The sequence below is a fragment of the Lissotriton vulgaris genome, chromosome 9 (genome assembly GCF_964263255.1).
Source record: "Lissotriton vulgaris chromosome 9, aLisVul1.2, whole genome shotgun sequence".
Taxonomy (NCBI): domain Eukaryota; kingdom Metazoa; phylum Chordata; class Amphibia; order Caudata; family Salamandridae; genus Lissotriton; species Lissotriton vulgaris.
Genome location: NC_141697.1, coordinates 72034908 through 72055034, shown reverse-complemented (window position 1 = coordinate 72055034; position 20127 = coordinate 72034908). Strand labels below are relative to the sequence as shown.

The window sequence follows — 20127 nt, the reverse complement described above, 5'->3', positions numbered from 1 at the left end:
ATTCTTATCCTTCATCTATTCTAAGTTGGTCAATCTTCAAGTACTTATAGTGTCTCATTTCTTCTAAAATGCTGGACAAGTGGATGATATTTAAAAGATCTCCCTGCCTGTAAGAGAATAGGGAGATAGAGTAGAAGAATATATTATCTCTTATTAAGCATTGAGTTAGATGTGGTTTCTCGAGGCTTGATTCAGTCCTGAAACTTACCTAAGGATAGTTGGCAGGGCTCCGTATGTCCGGTGGCGGGTAGCTCAATCTGGCGACTGCAAACGCGGTAAAATGATGAACAGACGCCAGTAACAGGACGTAACACAGGTGATAATAATCCAAACCAATTAAGTCGTATATATATACCAGAGTTTCAAACTGGCGTCTGTTCATCATTTTACCGCGTTTGCAGTCGCCAGATTGAGCTAATATATTCTTCTACTCTATCTCCCTATTCTCTTACAGGCAGGGAGATCTTTTAAATATCATCCACTTGTCCAGCATTTTAGAATCCTTCACATCTTTCATCTCTGAAGTAAAAGAATCCGTGCCTCTAGGTAAGATGGCTAAATAATATTTTTAGAGAGTTAGACCCGACGAGATAGGAGATAGTTAATTAATCCCTGTATTAACTCTTCTTCTATAGGCGAATAGGAAGTTTCCTAAAGCAATACCTTGCCAACCTTTAACATTCTATAACTGAAGAATACATCCAAAAGATTACAAGAACAATATAATTTGAATAGGTAAGAATAAACTCGACTACAAACAATGGAATCTGATCCCACTTTTATTTTTATTTATGAGTAACCTTATCTCTATTACCATTATTAAGAACAGAAAAAAGGAATATCTTCTTACCTTCCCTTTATATGTATTTTTTGAAAACTAGACTCCAAGGATAACTCGAGAAGAGCCAAATTGGGGTCCCTACAGAGCACAAATCCACATTAAGGGTTCCGGTGGCGGACGTTGTTTATCTATCCTTCACATTATCTAGGTAAAGTTACCTGAAAATGATCCCCTCAAAATCTGATGATAAATAAATTACTTAAAAATTAACAGTCAATACCACCTCTTCTCCTCTTTTAAGCTTTGGCAACCCCTGACGCTAAATCAAAATAAGAAGCAGACATCTTAACTTGGTCGTTTCTTTAAAGAGAAAAGAAAAAAAATTTCTAGCAGTAAGTATCTATTTAGGAAGAAATGAGACACTATAAGTACTTGAAGGTTGACCAACTTAGAATAGATGAAGGATAAGAATGTTAATTTTATACATATTCTTTTATTTTATATCCATTTTTATATTTCTTAAACCAATACAGAAATTCTTTTTTGGATCTGAAGGAACAACTGCCTGCATGTAATCCCGTAACAGTATATATTGAACATATGAACCTTAGAGAAATTCATTGGTCATACTGGAATTGACAGATATCTATATCGACTTTCCCACCCATCTGTTTTGAATCATTCCATCCCCCATCTGGAATAGTACAAGGAAATGACAAGAATAGAGGAAAATGTAAATTGGATTGCTTCTTAAGACCATGTATGCTTTAGCTACTAAAAGACAAAGTTTTAGATGTTAGATCTCTTTTTTATTGAATTGTTTATATGTGTGAAATTGAAATGATATGCATCTTTATTTTTATAGATATTACGTGGCTACTCCAGGAAGAAGGCGCTGGCCGCCGAAACGCGCGTAGAGTCATATAATTTCGCCACTCATCTATTATAGATAAAGAATTTACTGTCTACTGTTTACTAATTTTTAGGTCTCGCCTGTCGATGCGCATGCGCATCGAGCAAGGCGAGAGTATTGGCACTTATCCGCTCTTTATCCACACTGCAAGGAATCGTGGCGATTCCTTGCAGTGCACGAGAAATTTAAGCTCAATGCGCATGCGCATTGAGCTTAAATGCGCGTGCCACATGCCCCCAGCCGCCTGCCTTGCCTACTCTCTCTCACAGCCTCCCCCAGCTCCGCCCCCTCACTACTTGATTGCACGGCCGCTAGGCCGTGCCTCCCCTACTCTCCTCCCCCCTCCTCCTCTCCTCCCCTGCCTGCCTGCCGCTAGGCCGTGCCTCCCCTACTCTCCTCCCCCCTCCTCCTCCTACTCTCCTCCCCTGCCTGCCTGCCCTGTCGCACCTCTCCCCTCTCCGCCCCCTCCCCTGCCCGCCGTGTTACGGTGAAAGGCTTGTTTGTTTATTTTACCCGCCGTGTCTCTGCTGCTTCCCCCTGTCCTGTCTCTCCTCCTCTCCCTCTCTATACCCTCCCCCTCCCCCCCACCACTCCCATCAAGTCCCTCTGGCCCTTCCCTCCTCCCCGGACCCCTCCTCCCCTGCCCCCTCCACCCTTTCTTGTTACCACTTGTAAAGAGAAAGCGGGCCCATTCACAGTATGGCGTGCAGGCACAGGCTGCACTTTGGGGTCGACCAGATCCACCCAATCTGTTTAATCCTGGCGGCAAGCGGTTGGTGTGTCGCAGGGGTCTCCACAGGTCTCACCAGGTAGGGTTTACCACTGACCGCAGTTCCAGGACGCGTTCAACTTGTTTAATTTTTTTTATCAGGAATGCTTCTTGTCAGAGGATTTAGCTCTTCAAGTTAAATCTCGATGTTATTCAAATATATTGTTACTTGGAGATTTAATCTCTTTATATGGTCATGCCCGTAAACTGTAGTTAAATTGCATCTTTTATTAAGTAGATGTTTTCGACATGAAAATCCAGATTACATTCTGTTACTCTGACGTGCATTTTTGCGAACTTGTTTTATGTTTTCTTTTTGAATATCAGTAAGTAATCATTTCATCGATTTCTTACATTAAAAGGTTTCGGTTTGGAGAGTCGATTTTAGACGCCTGTCTGTATGCGGGTGGAAAACGGTGCTTTTAAAATTTGAGACAAGATCATTGTTGGTTTATTAAGGGTGTAAATACATTTACCCTTTCTATGAAAAGATGGAATAGTGTAACAAGCTTATTCCTAGTTTCGAAGCGCAAAGCAAGCGTGCTGGGCGTAGAAACCTGACCCCACATGGATATCCCTCTTTGGGTCTAGTTAGTGAAAATAGCTCAGATATGGACTGGTGGAGCCCAGACAGGAGTGACATGGGCCGGTCTTATTAACACATGCGATGTGTATATTACTCACTGGGTTTGTCTGGTTCGGTTGTTGGCTTTTTGGTAATTAATTATTTTGTAGGGAACAACTCTTTAATTGTTGAATAGGTTGCTTGGCTTTGCAGGGGTCTTTGGTTGTGCCACAAGAATAGCAAAAAAAAAGTCTACATCTGGGCTTGCTGCCAACGTGCTTTAATTAAATATTGCATATTCTAATTGAACAGTGCCACTGCTTCCAAAAATCAGGTGGACTTTGAAGACTTTTAGGAACCAATTTTATTTTGAATGCACACCGCATAAAAATTATTGGCACATAAGAAATGTGATACTGCATTTAATCACTGTATACCGACACAAAATGCCACATTTAAGTATTCCTGTCGATGACAGGTGGTCAGGCACCCTCAACCCCTCACCCTCAACCCCTCACCCACACTCACCCACACTCACCCCCACACTCACCCTCACTCACCCTCACTCACCCTCAACCCCTCACCCACCCTCAACCCCTCACCCTCACTCACCCTCAACCCCTCACCCTCAACCCCTCACTCACCCTCACTCACCCTCACCCTCAACCCCTCAGCCTCACCCTCACTCACCCTCAACCCCTCACCCTCACTCACCCTCACTCACCCTCAACCTCATGCTAAAGATTTACAAAAAAAACCATTAACAATTCTAAAAGCACTAACTCTAATGCTGCGAGACCTATTGCATTTCTAATGCTTGTTAACTGTTGATACCTTTGTGATTTTTAATTTTGTGTTATGTGAATGAAATGTTTATTGTTTTAACTATTAAATAAAAAATGATGTCTTTTAGTCAGTTGTAGCTATTTGTTTATTACCCTTTATTAATAGGGTTTTTGAAAAAAAAATTTGATTGCCTGGGTTGTTACTTTGCATATACTCTGTGCACACTGTACCTTACTTTGGTGCAGTATATACAGAGCCACTTTATTACAATGCCAAACACCATAGGTTTCAGTGAAGCCATCATGTAGCTGGGGAACTTGTAATGACCAGGTTCCAGTACATGCACTCAAGATGGATTCCTTGTTCGATTGTACTGTCTAGTAATTGGACTAAACAGCATAGGGGCAAATCTGCTCAAGCAGATGTGTCCTCACGTAATATAATGCACCCTGTCTTAAGGCTGTAAGGCCTGCTTAGGGGTGACTTACATTTATTTCATTCAGTATCTGGGAACATGGCAAACCAGGTGTGTGCCATGTCCCATTTTCACTTTTGTCTCACCACTTCCCGCAGCCTGCAATGGCAGTCTGCATGAGTTTGGTGGTGGGTCCCTTAGGGTGGAACAATACATGCTGCAGCCCTTCGGGACCCTCTTTAGTAACTAGGGGTACCATTGACTAAAGACTTACAGGGGTGCTAAAGGTCTTGCGAATTGTGGAACAATTGCACAGTTAACTTGGCACAGGGGACCTGGTTAGCAGGAACCCAGTGCACTTCCGTCAAAGTTGCATCAAATACCAGACATAAATGGGGGTGAGCATGTCATAAAGGGGCACTATCCTACATTCAGCAAGTGCTGGTCTCCGTTCAAAGGATAATCTACATTCCGTCAGGGAAATTTCCCGGGCTAAAACCTCTACTGCTCTTTCTAACACCCTGTCTCTGCTGCGGTTACTGTGAGGGGTGTGCTGTTAGAACCAGCCACCTTGTGTTTGTCCGTGATGGATAAAAGAAGAAACACTCACCCTGGTGGACACGGAGCACAATCTTCAATTGGAGGCGAAAGAGAGGAGGATCAGACCAGACTCGTCCGGGGGCCCGGACATGCCCCGTGTTGTAGGGTATGTGCGACAGTTAGATGCACCTGAGAAGAACACTGAAGGGCTTCCCCACCTTCAAGTACCAGCAGGACTTTCTGGGTGTAGGGTAGTGCCCCATTTTAACATGGTTACCCCCATCTTTTGCCTGGTGCATAATGTGATTTAGACTTAAAGTGAACTGGGTTCCTGCTAACCAGGTACCCAGTGAAAGAGCTCTTTCCCAAAACTGTACAATTGTACCCTAAATTGGCAAAACCTCTGTAAGTCCCTAATACATGGTACCTGGGTATCTAGGGCCTGAGGTACTAAAGAGGGTCCCCTAAAGTCTACAGCATGCATTATGCCACCTCAAGGGACCCCTCACCAAGCACAAACGAGGCTGCCATTGCAGGCTGCATGACGTGGTGCAGACGAAAGTAAACACACACAACATGTCACACATCCCCGTGTGGCATGTCCCTTACCACTGCATATGATATTTGTAAGTCAGCCTTAAGGCAAGTTGTTCAATATTATAAGTGAGGGTGTATCTGCATGAGCAGATATGCCCCTGTGTTGGTCAGTCCTATAGCTGCCAGTACAAGTGACCAGGGAAGCCATTTTAAGAAATGTGTTGGACACTGGTAAAAACGAGTTCCCCAGCTACATGATGGCTCCATTGAAAATAGGGATATTTGGTACCACACATCTCGTCTTGGTAAACCCACACTGATGCCAGAGTTGGATTTATCGATACATGCACTCAGAGGACCCCCCTGAAAACCTACCAACCTCTGGTGTGCTTGCTGACTGGATGATGCCAGCCTGCCACCCGAGACGCTGTTCTAGCCTCTTAGGGTGAGGGACTTTGGTCTCAGGAGACCCAGTCCAAAAGCCTGTCCGGGATCAGGGTGTAACACCCCCTCCCACAGGATGACCTGCTGATTAGCCTCTTTGGGCTGGCGAGCTTCAAAGGAAGCCGCCGCCTTTGGAATGCAAATCTAGTTACCCTCACAGGAGAGGAAGCCACTCCCCTGTGCAGGGCACCCTTGGCATCTGGACAGGCAGAAAAATTAGCTAGTCACGTAGGTGCATCACCTCCAGTCTGGTACCACCCCTAAAGGTGGGCTACTGCGTGGTGGACATAATTCCTACCACAAATCCTGAGCAACCTTGGCGGATGCCCGGTGGAGCTATAGAGGAGTCTGGCCCCTTGGCCGTCACCTACCCAGCCGGTCATCTGACATTGTTTTTCCTCGTCTCCCAGTCATGTGTCTCCTTCTCTCCCCTTCAATGGAACAATGACGACGCCCCCTGAGCGGACACCAAACCGGTTTGTACCTCCCGCAGAGACCGAGCAACCTTGGCCGATGCCCGGTGGAGCTGTCCTATGCAGCTATAGAGGAGTCTGGCCCCTTGGCCGTCACCTAACCAGCCGGTCATCTGACATTGTTTTCCTCTTCTCCCCATTCGTGTCTCCTTCACTCCCCCTCCCTCAGTGATTTTTTGATTCAAACGGTTGTAACTATGTAACCTGTAACTTGCTGATCCTCATGTAAAGCGCTCTGATACCTCCGGGTCTAGCCAGCGCTATATAAAACTTTGCAAATAAATAAAAAAAAGAAAATAAATCACTGGTAATTACTCTGGGCCACAATCCAGTCCATAGGTTTTAGCACACAATGCCACCTCATACAGACACCAGCTATATCCAAATCAGTATTGGGTTGGTCCAACAGAACAATCCACCTGAACTACCAGGCCAGCCCCCTTTAAAAAGGAACCTAAGCAACACTAGACCCTTTTCGGCCTGTTAGTGTCTTGTGTTTGAGATTAATTCAAGCATTCTACCTTCACTTTTTTGTTTTCTCCTTGGTGTCATTAGTAATGTGCATGCTATAAGCCACTGTGTGAGTATGTCAGTCAGTGATAGGATCTCTACCTTTCCCTCTCTGTGTGTGGAGGTGGCTGTTCTGGACACCACAGATTAAGTGGCCGCTTCCTTGCTCTGATTTTAAAGTGCAGGTTTGATTTTGGAGATTTAACACACAAGGTTGTCCAGTGGAGCGAGCTTAATATTTGCTTTTTCAAGTGCAACGGACAATAATGTATGTTTAATCACATTAGACATATAGACAAAATACAGAAAATTAAGACCAAGTTAAAGTTCTCACTTTAAAGTTGTTAATTCCATTACCCCCTTTCCACTTAAATATAGATTTGGTGACTTTTTATTGAAGAGGAACCTGCTCTGCCTTTATCAGAACCGAGACATTTCCATATCATGATGCGGTCCTTTTCTCCCAGGAAAGATGCGGTCTGTTTATTACTGATTGGTATATAGGATCTAGTGCAGGGTCTTTTCATTTGTTGAAGGTGTTCATTAAGGTTAATTTGCATTTCATGAACCCCAACCTATCGGATGCAACTCTAAAAATTACTCAAAGATTTATTTTGCGTCTCTAGCCAATGACGATCTTGATCATTTGCGGCAATTTTTGCAGACTGTTTAACAAATAGTATGCCACGAGTATTCAATGACTAGGGTTTTTATTCCTGTGAGGTTTCGGGACTGCCTCTTCTCAGGTGGAACACCTCTCCTTCTTTGGCGCATGTGCACATTTTTTTTTTCAGTGTGTTTTGAAGAGATGTTGCATGCGTACTGAATGTTGATGGTTGTTGTCTCTAAAACTAATGTTTTTCAACATTTCAGAGCTTTTTTTTCACCTGGAGCAACTTTTCTAGCTTCTGGTGTATAATGAGACACTGGTTCCTTGAGACATTTCTTGTCAGAATTGAGATGTCTTCGTCGACATTGTTCAGTTTTGGCCACTAATAATGTTGAGTTTGGCCTCCTATTAACTGATATGCCGTAGAGAGCTCAATGTTCCTCTATACACACAGTGTCTTGACTTTCAAGCTCCATAGAACGAGCCACCTCATCTCATTATGGTCCACTGGTTACTAATTTGGTGTTTGACCCAGGGAAACAGAATAATGCAACAAAAGCATACTTTATGATGGGTATGTTCCACAGCCAGAGGCAGGCTCAACAGTTTTAATTTTAAAATAATACATTGCCTCTGATCCCTCATCTTTTTCCTGATGGAAATCTGCTGCCACTCTCCCGAACTGCCCCACTGCATGTTCGAACTGGGAACTTTTAGATCCAGTCTCTTTCCCTTGCCAATCCCTCACAGAACGAAATATCAAGCTAGCAACTTCTACCAATAAAGCCATCTTTCTTTGTGACAAAAAGCAGTAACACACTATTATCCATTTCTTCTAACAATTTATAATTGGGGGGATGTCTCTAGCACACACTCTCCCCAGCTCTGTCTACAATTGACATGAACTAGACCAGCATCCATCTAACTTTCAAGTGGAAAGTGATGATCCAGCTGTTCCCCCTACTGACCAGTTGCCACTCTTGTGACACGAGGGCATGTGTGAGTCAGTGCCAAGACAAAATCTGGTTCACATTAAATGAACTAAGCAAAACATGTACAATGATTTAAGGCAGTATTTATTTTTACTGTAGAGTTGGATAGATTTGTATATGGTTGCTTGACATTCTATAAGGTCAAGTTTTCAAAGCAGCACAGGCAAATCCATTACATTTTCCTTCCTGGATTATCAATAGTATCGGTCTACACATTCAAGAGTAACATTTTGGGAACCTAAATAATTGAAAAAGTATATAATTTTACAATAGTATACTATATACACACACACACACAACATTGTGTCTAGTTAAACTTCAACATATTCTAAGCACAAATGCGAAAGAGTAACTTATGTGGTTGCCATGACGGGTTGTAGGGGCACACTAAGAAACAGGAATGATCTGCCGATTTCCATGCTGGTACACAAAGGAATTTTGCAGGTGTATCGATTGCTGGCAGGTATGTTATATAAAAGGAAGCAGAGCTTAAGACCAATTTAGTATCTTGTGTTTTCTCAATTTTTAAATTGTAGGTGTAAATCACCGCCAGACACTTCACCACCTTTACATGCCAATTTGTGGTGAATCATACAACTCTGTAACAGTTGGTTCATGGAGTTGTGTGTTTTGAAGAAAACAGACAAGCTCCGTCTCAAACTGATTGTTTTATACAGTAGAATGGAAATTAAAGGACTCCGGGCAATGTAAGGAGTGAGACTGTAAAAAGCAAATACACCAAGTGGAATACACATTTTCAAAACAAATACAACAGGGGAACACATTTGGGACCCTAAAAGCAGTTGCTTAGACCACTGACCGGTGTGGGAGGGACACCATTTGGTAAGGAGTCGCTGTGCCTCAAAAAGGGCAGACAACCGGCCTCCCTCCCCACCCCATGCAACCTTTGGGGTACGATTGAGTATTATTAAGAGGAGAACATTGCTTTCTCCCTCACTCCCAAAAAGTGAACAGTTTTAACAGAGTTCAAGCTAGGGGATAGTGTCCTAACCGGCTGCAGCAAAGGAGTTCACTTATCCCATTGGTCCTGACGCAAGCTGCCGACCTGCTGGGGGAAAGTACGGCTATAACATGTACACTGACAGTATATGTCCGATGTGAGGGACACCCAAAATCTCCCTTTACACTTCTGTTTTTAATCTTACTCCTATCCATATTTTATTAAATCACATAGAGGTGTTGTGTAGGAGGGAATTTTAGATCACTTTCTGATTCGGATCCCATGTCTTTCCGAGCAGGGAAACTGCCTCCTGGTGGGGAAAAAGAAGACCAGATGATGATGCTACCGGCCATTAGTACGCCGATGGCAAACAAAAAACATAACACTGACCAAAAATGAAATTAAAACTGTGTGATCCTCATACCATACTTGGTCTCAACTCTGTAGGATACTTTTGACAGACACTTAATTTTGAAGCAGAGTGGGAAATTGCTGTTCATAGCTTCTCCCTCCCTGTATTTGATACTGACAAAAACATGTACATATGTGAAGCAGTTAGAATATGAGAGAAATAATCTTCATTAGTGTTAACTATATGAAGAAACAGCAGCCTTCAAACATCCAAGTCTCCCAGCTACCTCACTCAAAAGCTGACTTTATCAGGAGGCTCGAGAAACAACAGAAGCACAAAGAATCTCCTCCTGAAACCTCGAAGATTTCGGAAGGAAAAAACTTACAAGCGCTCCTTCTCAGGAATGGCACCCAGGATTTGGAATGCCCTCCCTCCCGAAACCAGGCTTATCTCCTCCACTGCACTCTTTAAGAAAGAAGCAAAAGCCATCCTTATGGCTAGTCGCACTTGAACATTTTTTTGGTTGTACCGAAGACTGTGCACAGATTTTGTATTATTGCTTATTCTGATTGTCTATTGTACGTAATTGTTTTATCAGATTTTGACTCTAGTTTGTTAGACACCTAATACCCACTACTATCCTGTACCCAAAAGTTTGCTTAAGCCGATCTATCTTATTGTTTATTCGTTCACAAGTTGTTTATCGGGTTACCATCCTAGTTTGCTACCCACCCACTACCCATTACTATCTTGTACCCACAAGTTTTGCTCAATTCTCCCGCTTGTTTCCCTTACCCCGTGTTTACTGTAAAGCGCTCTGATATCTGCAAAGATCTTGTCCGCGCTATATAAAACTTTGAAAATAAATAAATCCACAAAGAGAAAAGTCATCTAATGACTATCAGAGATTTTACAATTATACAAATGGAAGTTAAATTCACATCCCTGGAAAGAAACAGGTATATTATACCAACACTTTCAAATGCAAGTCAGCTAAGATGCAACCATCTGACAAATAACCGCTTGATGTGAAAAAATCTACATTTGTTAAGCCACCAATTCTGTTGTTTCAACAGAGAAAAGATTACACAATCCTTCACCAAATGTACCTTATAGGTCCATCATGAGTGACAAAAGAAGGCTATGCTTTGGATGTTACCTGACTGACAAAATGTCTGAATGTGGTCTTATCAGTAGTTAACGATCGGAAGGCCACATTTGTCATCAGCATTAGCTCATAAATGCTATTAGGCATTACAAAACTAAGTTGAAATAGGGATGCTTGCCCAACTTTATCAGAGAATTATTTACAATGGATTGCCACCATGAATGGTATACTGACCTATATTATTGCATAAAAAAGGAGAAACAAATATGGAAGATGAAACTTATAACAATCAGCTTCATGTGTTGTAGAGTCACATGCTGCTCCCTTTCCTGTGATCTAGTGATGCCTTTGGGCTATTGTAACTTTCAGGACATGAAGTATAAAGCACTAACAGTATAAGGACCTTCCGAAGCATTTCACTGTTGCTATACTCCTTTGATCACCCAGTAAATGCTGCAGGGCAATCCATGGATATACACAATTGAAGTAGGACCTCTAATGCAGTGTCAAATCTCAAGACATCATACAGTAACACTGCTACAAACTATACAACACCCCATTTACAGGTATATGTAACTGTGTTTTTGACGATCAACGGTGCAAGCGCCAGAATATACTATGTCTGATTACAACTCTGTCCTCCATAATGGTATTTGGGTGGTAACCGTGGGTGACAGCAGGAGAAAAGCAATGCATCCTTGTCATTAGGATTAAATATGAATTGGCCCAAGGTTAAGTTAAAATAGATACCCTTTTTTGGCAAACAAATCACCCAGGAAGGGGCAAAAGACTAACAATGCCTTTTATAGCACAGAGCATACAAGGCTTGTAGAGTAGACTTAGATAACATGACAAATGGTTTTTGTGTGTTCTTGACCTACTCCTTAGGAGCGGACAGCTTCCCTCAGTGAAGACATGCAATGCTATTCACTCCTCTCTCAGACCACTAACCAGCTATTAACAATGCCACATGGTTCAGTATTTCCATAACTGTGCAGATTAACATAAAAATGAAATAGGCAGGCTTGTTGCAGCATCTTCTTTTGCACCAATCACGACAATCAACACTAAGAGGCAAAACCGTACACTGCTTTATCATTTGAAAATGTCTTTGAAAACACATCTGAAAGAACAGCTCCTCAGCAAGCTTCCATTCTCTTACCTTTTCCCGTCTCGATGAACAGTACTCTATCCAGTTGAGGTAGATACTGCAGAAGCTGTCCCTGGAGATGCCCGCTAACCGAAGGTCATAATCTTCATCAATATTTGGATTAAACGTTGGGTCCACATCGACATAGCTTCGGTCTGTGCAAGGCCTCAACGCCTCCTGTATGGTCTCGTTGGCTAACCAGTCCTCCAGTTTTGAAGAGGTGGTTACATAATAGATAATGCCCTGAAATTGTGGAAACAATGACAAACGAAATTAAGCTAAGTGTCTGGGAATGTCTAAAGCATCATGTAAAAAAATTCTATTTTGGCCAAATTACAGTAGTTGACGCTTATTTACATTTATCTATAAAACTATGAAACATACTATACTACTTTGCTACAAGATACTAAAAGCGTGCGACTGCCTATGAAACCGTTAAAAAGACTTCCCTAGGAAGCGTAATAAGACCAGGGGAAAATACGGTAAATACTCAAGTAAGTACTAGCAACTCAGCAACATGCTCGTGCCACGGCTTTATGCGGACCACCCTGATACCTATACCAATTAACAAGTCTAGGTCTTCAAAGACCATATAATCTGCCAAAGAAGGGATTGAGTCCCCTTGACAAACCCCCGAACTTGACTGGAATTCATGATGATGAATGCAGAAATAATGCAAGAGGTGGAAATCTAATCTTGCCTTTACTTGCGTACTCCAGATTAAAGATAATGTGGTAGTTGACAGAAAAAATTGAATAGAAAAATCAATCAGAGTCAGAGTTCCAGCTGCACAGAGGAACTAGAGCAAAAACGGGGTTAATGGTGAAAGGTAAGAAAGAAAAACAAGCATTTACAATGCAACGGTCTCACCTTTGCAAAAGTTAGAGCTATTGGAATTGTAAATGACATCATTTTTATTTATGTGTTGGTTTTGAAAACAGATAAATAAATGACATTGTCATTTAAAATGTCAATAGCTTAATCTCTTGCAAATGCAAGACCTATTGCATTTACACACACACACACACAGAACCACACACACACACACACACACAGCCCCACACACACAGAGCCCCACACACACAGAGCCCCACACACACACACACAGAGCCCCCCCCCACACACACACACATAGCCACACACACACACACACACACACACACACACACACACATAGCCACACACACACACACACACACACAGAGCCCCACACACACAGACAGAGCCACACACACACACACACACACACACACAGAGCCACACACACAGAGCCACACACACACAGAGCCACACACACACAGAGCCACACACACACAGAGCCACACACACACAGAGCCACACACAGAGCCACACACACACACACAGAGCCACACACACACACACAGAGCCACACACACACTGACGTAAATAATTAATTTACTCTCTTAATTTCTATGCAGATAAGTACTTAATCAATAATAGCTCAAATCGGAAGAAAGAAAACAGAGTCCGTGGTGTTAGAGTTCTTAGGGGTTTTATTCCTTAAAAAGGAATGGTCATGACAAGATATCTGATTCTGACCACCACAGGGGTGTCAGAAGGGATAGAGCGCGCTACATTTTATTGACTATACATAGCTTATATACTTAATTTACACCATAGGAAGTAATACAGTAGGCGTAACAGCTGAGAGGAGACAAGATAACAGTATACACGTGGTACTAGTACGTAATCAAAAGGCGTGAACTAGGCGTGAACTGGAGGTGTGTGCTAGAAAACGTCACAGATGGGTGTCACTAACAGAAATGTTGCAATGTCAGCAGAAATCGGAAGCTTGGATGCGCGCGCAGCTGCATGACGTGTGATTGACGTGAAACTGGAGGGTGCAGGGACTTGACATTTACACTAACGGAAAGAGACAGAAGTCTGGCATGTCAGATCAACTTGTACTTCTATCATATCTGATATCTGATGTTTGGGAACCATATTATCTGGACGGAAAGGTCTCTAGGGCAGAAGCTATTCTATACTGACTGTGGATGCGTGTATAAGCGCCTGAGTGTCTGCATGAGAAGCGTGGGGGCACGGGGCCTTCCATGGAAGCATGGTAACAGAAGCTATGAATTACTTGCACTGAGACGGGTCGGCCTTTTGGCTCTGCAGCTGGGGAGGATGTTTACTGAAGCTAGTAGGCAGGAATGCATTTTCGAGGAGCGGAACAGATAACTCGAAGGTTATAGTCAGTCTTGGCAGGCAGCAGGCTGAGCTGAGCGCGAGGGGCCGCGCTGAAAGTAAGTCAGAGTTCACGGGTACAGAGGCAGCTTGGGCTGAGGCTGTCAGAGTCAGAAGCCAGAAAATAGGCTCGATGACAGAAATTCAGGGCCTACTCTGCCAGAGCAGGAAAACATGTAAAGTGCACTACAAAAAGACGGTGGCATAGCATACTTAGGAACGGACCATTTAATCCATTCAGGGTGGATCTGAAAGATGACAAGTTAACGTTGGACGCAAATGTATTTGCGTCTTCATAGCTGGCACAGGAGGGAAGTTACATGCACTTTAAGCTGGTACATGGAGACGGTGGGGTACGCGCTAGGGAACACAACTTGACCATAAAATGTATATTTCCTCATTCCCTCCTTGTTCCCTACGGACCCTTCATGATATATCGATCCTCATGAATCGATCAGTTTGTTCTTGTAACATCATTTGTTCTTCTTTCTTTCTTTGACGGTTTGAGAGGAAACTGGAATGTTCAATACAGGAGGTGGCACATAGTCCACAAATCGCTGGCCCACACTGCAGGCACAGGCAGCAACTGAATACTAGGACTAGGCCAATGCCTAGGAAGGATAGGATCTTCCATCCCCAAGCGGTTAACGTTGTCCAGAACCAACCGGACCAAGTCCAGGTGCCTGGATTCGGATGTATCTGATTTGCAATTTTATGGAGACGCGTAATAGCTTGATATACAGATGGTGCGTTTTGTGGAATGAAAACACAGCAACTTGACCCGATGTCCTTACAGGCTCCACCTCTATCTGCCAAGATGACGTCAATAACAAGACGGTTCTGAAGAACAACAACCCGCATGGCGGACTGCTCTTCTGTTAAGTTACCTAAGGCGGAGGCAGTTTCATTTACTACTGCTTCAAGTGTTCTAGTTAATCTGCGTATTAGTTTACTATTTTGAACAGGTCCTAAAAAGAAAAAGAATCCTTTATTAAAATCGGTGTACTGTTCCCATGCCGTTTCTGTGTAGTCGACAAGTGGGATATCTCTTCTGGGTCTATTCTTTACTAGATTGGTATTTCTATGGTAATCAGGGGGAGCTAAGAAAAGAGGTGGCAGAAGGAATGCAATGTAACAGGTACCATCCCAATCTGGAGGTAGACGTAAGTATGCGGTATGACCACAAACAAAGTAGGAATGACTAATAGCTTTGAAGGACGATTTTCCATGATCGCTGAATTCGACCACAGTAGTGCATTTACTATGACCTAAGTGTACTGAACCTTTCTTCCTAATACATAATTCGCCAGTAACTGGCAATACTGACATAGTAGGTATAACAGGTGCGGCTTCGGATTCGACAGTAAGAATCATAAGGCTAATTGTATAGTTACCTAATCCATACACTTCATTTTCTAGATCAGTTCCTATTCTAGTGGGGAGTCCCTCCTTGTCAGGGTAACAGACGTTGAGCAGGACTAAGTTCAGGTTTCCCCAAACCCAGCCCCCATCGAAAACAGCAATATCAGGATCTAAGGAATTAATTATTTTGAACCATGCACCGCAAGAGCCATTGTGAGTGAATGGGTACGGAAAGAGGGGCAGAGCTCCCTTGTAATTCTGGTAGGGAGGGAGTCGGCCACATATCCAGCAATCTGTAGCATTGTTAGTTTGATGGGAATGGTGTAGCATACTAATAAAAGTGTTGTTGCGCAGCGCCAGTCTGTAAGAGAGTTCGTGTGGCGGTAACTCACTAAAAGTGTGTTCAGCAGAGACATTGTAAGCAGATTGTTCACGCTTGAAAATAGGGTAGTAGATAGGTAGTAAGATGCTAGCAACAATAGTTAAAATACTCAGAATAAACATGATTAATAGTGTCACTATACAGTGACTACGAAGCGATTTACAATATGTACGTTTCTTATATTCTCTCTCTCTATCTCGATCTAGGGGATACATGTCAGAAACTATTTAACCGATTCACCTAGGGGAGGACTTAAACAATTAAACTGTCTGACTTGCTAGATCGAAGTTTCATACGGTACTCTTCTTGGGGAGTTTTTTCTCGTTCAGATTCTGTAAAGTCTTTTGGCTCAACACAGTCTTTGGTGGGGGTGGACGAGTCTCGATCAGGTTTCAGTCCAAAAAATTTCTTCACATGACTCGTGTGAACCCACCCCTTTCTCCCTTCGATCTTCACGGCGGTCCTCGTGGTGAGAAGGACGGTCTTCGGCGATTTCCAGCGGGGCTCCAACGGACTCTTTCTATCAAAGTTGCGTACTAATACGAGGTCCCCAGGACGGACATCATGTGGCTTTACATCAGTGTTGTCAGGGAAGGCTGCGGCAACCTGTGAACGACATGATTGGAGTGCAGACATCAAGGAGGCAAGGTAATCTGTCAACATGTTACAATCAACATCAGTAATCTTTTTCGGAATGGGCGTCCCCCACATATTCGGTGGTCTGCCAAAGACCACTTCGTACGGAGATAGCCCTGATCTCGAATGGGCAACCATTCTCATATAGAATAGTGCCACTGGCAGGGCGACTATCCAGTCGACCCCTTTCTCCTGACATATTTTGGCAAGGCGGATCTTTAGTGTCTGGTTATGTCTTTCTACCAGGCCTGCGGCTTCAGGATGTCGGACACAATGGAATTTCCACTGGTATCCCAGTAATAAAGAAACTTCTTTCATTAATGCGGATGAGAATGGCTGACCGTTATCTGAATACACGACACGAGGCAAGCCGTATCGTGGGAAGAATTCACGAACCAGCTGCTTGGCAGTGGTCGGAGCAGTGTAATCTGGGACTGGGTATGCTTCGGTCCAGCGGGACAGAGCACAGACAACTACGAGAACATACTTGAATCCTCGACAACGGTCCATCTGGATATAATCCATCTGGAGGACTTCAAAAGGGTGATCGGGAGGATGAAATCCACCTTGCTCTACAGGGACACTTTTACCTGGATTGAACTGACAACAGATCATGCAAGTACGCACTTTCTGTTTCGCTGCTGCTCGTAAGTGTTTATTGTTCCAAAGATTTTGTAAACTGTCTAACATCGCTTTCTCTCCCAGATGTGCTGGGCTATGTGCTGTATTAATCATGACTTGAACCATAGAGTCAGGGAGAAACCATGTAGATTTTCCCTTCGTCATCCAACCTTGATCTGTCTGGATCCCTCCTAGTTCAATCCATTTCTTTATTTCTTCTGGGGTAGCATGTGTCTGAATATCAATAACATCTAGTGTGGGATCTCTGACTGTCATGCAATGTGTCGGTCCTGTTGTCTTTGTCATGTCAGTTGTCTGAGTGTGAGTCAATGCTGTATGTTTTGCTGTCTGGTCTGCCAGGTCGTTACCCTGGGAAACAGAATCTGTGACTTTAGTATGTGCTTTACACTTCATGACGGATATTCCTGAAGGCAGATGTATTGCTTCTAGCAGTGCTTGAATGAGGGGACCATGTTGGATCTTGGCACCGTGAGAGGTCAGGAAACCTCGTTCTTGCCATAACATGCCGAAGTCGTGTACAACTCCGAACGCATAACGGGAATCAGTGTATATGTTGACATTTCTGTTCTTGGCTAGTATACAGGCTCGGGTCAGAGCGATAAGCTCTGCCGCTTGAGCGGACAGTGTATCAATACGATGTGTTTCTTTAACTTCAGTTTCAGTGGTCACTGCATACGCGGCCACTAATTCTCCTGTACTTGTTCTCATACATGAACCATCCACATAAAGTGTCAGGTCAGGATTTGTCAATGCAACATCTGTTAAGTCTCGTCGGGGCTTTGTTACTGCATTAATGATCTCTATGCAATCATGCGGGGCTGGATCTGTCATAATGGTACGTAACAGTGTTGCTGGGTTCAGGATGCTGCAGCGTCTGATTTCTATGTGTGGCTGGAATAGTGTTAATTCATAACCTGTCAGTCGTGCTATAGTCAAGTGTTGAGTCTGGGTTCTATTTGAAAGAACCTCTACAGAGTGTGGAACTTGTACTGTTAACTGATGGCCTAAAACAATTGAGTCGCTCTGTCTTATTGCTAATGCTGTTGCTGCTACTGACTTTAAGCATGCAGGGAGTGCCTGTGCTACGGAATCCAATGTACTTGAAAAATAAGCGCAAGGCTTATGTGAACCTGCTTGGTCTTGAGTGAGGACAGACAATGCTGTACCGTCACGTTCTGTAACAAAAAGTGTAAACGGTTTGCTGTAACATGGTGTCGCTAAAACTGGTGCTTGGCATAATGCTTTCTTTAATTCCTCAAAGGCTTGTGTATGTTCCTGAGTCCAAGGGAGGGCAGTCGAAGTTGCTGCCTCCTGCGTCGTTAACTGGATGAGTGGTTTAGCTAGAAATGCATATTGAGGAATCCATTGTCTGCAGTACGAGGTGAGGCCTATGAAGGCCCGTACTTCCTTTTGTGTCTGGGGTCGTGGCATATGTACAATTAACTGAATGCGATCGGGAGTGAGCTGTCTCCCCACTTTGGACAGCAAGTGACCCAAGTACACAACTTGCTGAACACAGAATTGTAGCTTCGAAGGAGACACCTTGTGTCCCTTGTCGGCCAGGAAATGTAAAACCGTCAGTGATGCTTGTTCACATTCGGGCTCACTTTGTGCGGTGATCAGTAGATCATCGACGTATTGCAGTAAAGCGGTGTTAACTGGCATTTGAATACAATCTAGTTGTCTTTTCAGTGCTTGACTATAGATACTGGGGCTTTCTGTGAATCCTTGAGGTGCGCGGGAAAATTTGAAACTTCGTCCATTTAAACTGAATCCGAAGAGATATTGGCTCTCCGGATCAATAGGTACACTGAAGAAAGCGTTCTTGAGATCAATTACAGTAAAGAACGTTGCTTCTGAATCAATAGCAGTCAATAAGGAAGAGATATCGGGGACCACAGGGTACTGTGGTACAATACATTTGTTCAGTTCTCGAAGATCAATCACCAGCCGATATACTGGCGGTGCATTGGGGTCGGTACGTTTAAGAATTGGGATGATAGGTGAATTACAGATATTGGAGTCGGTCTCTACGACCACTCCCTGGGCAATAAGCTCTTCAACAATTTTCAGTAAAGCCACTACAGCATCGGGTGGTAACTTGTATTGTCTGATTCTGGGTAGAACAACTCCTGTCTTGAGTGTAACACGGTATGGAGTGATATGCATACAACCTACATCAGCTGGGCCTTTTGCCCATAGGTGATCTGGTACATTTTTCAATCTGACATCAAATTCTCGTAAAACATAATGACCCTTGAAATCCCGTAGAAAGAGTCTAACTCCCTCCGGGGAACAGCATATTATAGCTCCTAGAGCCTTCAGTGTTTTAATTCCTAACAGATTTTCTGGGCATGAGTTCGTAAGTAACAAATCTGTAACTCGTGATAATGGACCCACAGCCACGGGTACTGGTTCCGATACTTCATTCACAATAGGCTGTCCTGAAAAACCAAGGGAAACATTCTGTGAGCCTGAGAGGGGTGCCCCTGGGACTTCATCATGACTGATTGTGGTGCGGCTTGCCCCTGTGTCAATTAAAAACTTTCTGTCTTTTCCCAATACGTGACTGTGTACATAAGGACCTTCTTGATCTACAGGAATTTCTATAAGAGGCAAGCCAAATTCCCTCTCTAGGCTGTTTCATGTATATCGGGGGTAATCTGGATATGCAGATTGGGCATACTGGTACATCTGTTGCGAAACTTGCTGAGTCGCGGCAATGGGCTGCGGTCCTGCTACTGTCTGTGCTGTATGAGATGGAGCATGCATAGGCTGTGTATTCTGCATTGGCTGTACATTTTGTGAGGTCTGTTGCTGGACCTGGTCTGGTCTAGGCGGATGCGGTCTTTCTTTAGTTTTTCCTGTGGCTATGTTATGTTTCAGGACTGGGCATTCATGTACGTAATGACCTGGCTGTTTACAGTAATTACATGTCCCTTTAACAGGAGCTGTAGTATGACTTGTCTGGGTCCCACCTTTTCTCTG

At 43.5% G+C, this 20127-nt stretch overlaps 1 protein-coding gene across 3 annotated transcripts in view; it reads right to left on the bottom strand.

The window, feature by feature from the left end:
- Positions 1 to 20127, bottom strand: part of PCNX1 (pecanex 1) — a 580339-nt gene that overhangs the window by 116891 nt on the left and 443321 nt on the right. For all 3 annotated transcript variants that reach the window (XM_086937052.1, XM_086937051.1, XM_086937053.1), the window contains exon 28: positions 11919 to 12149. In XM_086937052.1, coding sequence (XP_086793178.1) covers positions 11919 to 12149 — 231 coding nt within the window. The remainder of the gene's footprint in view (positions 1 to 11918; positions 12150 to 20127) is intronic.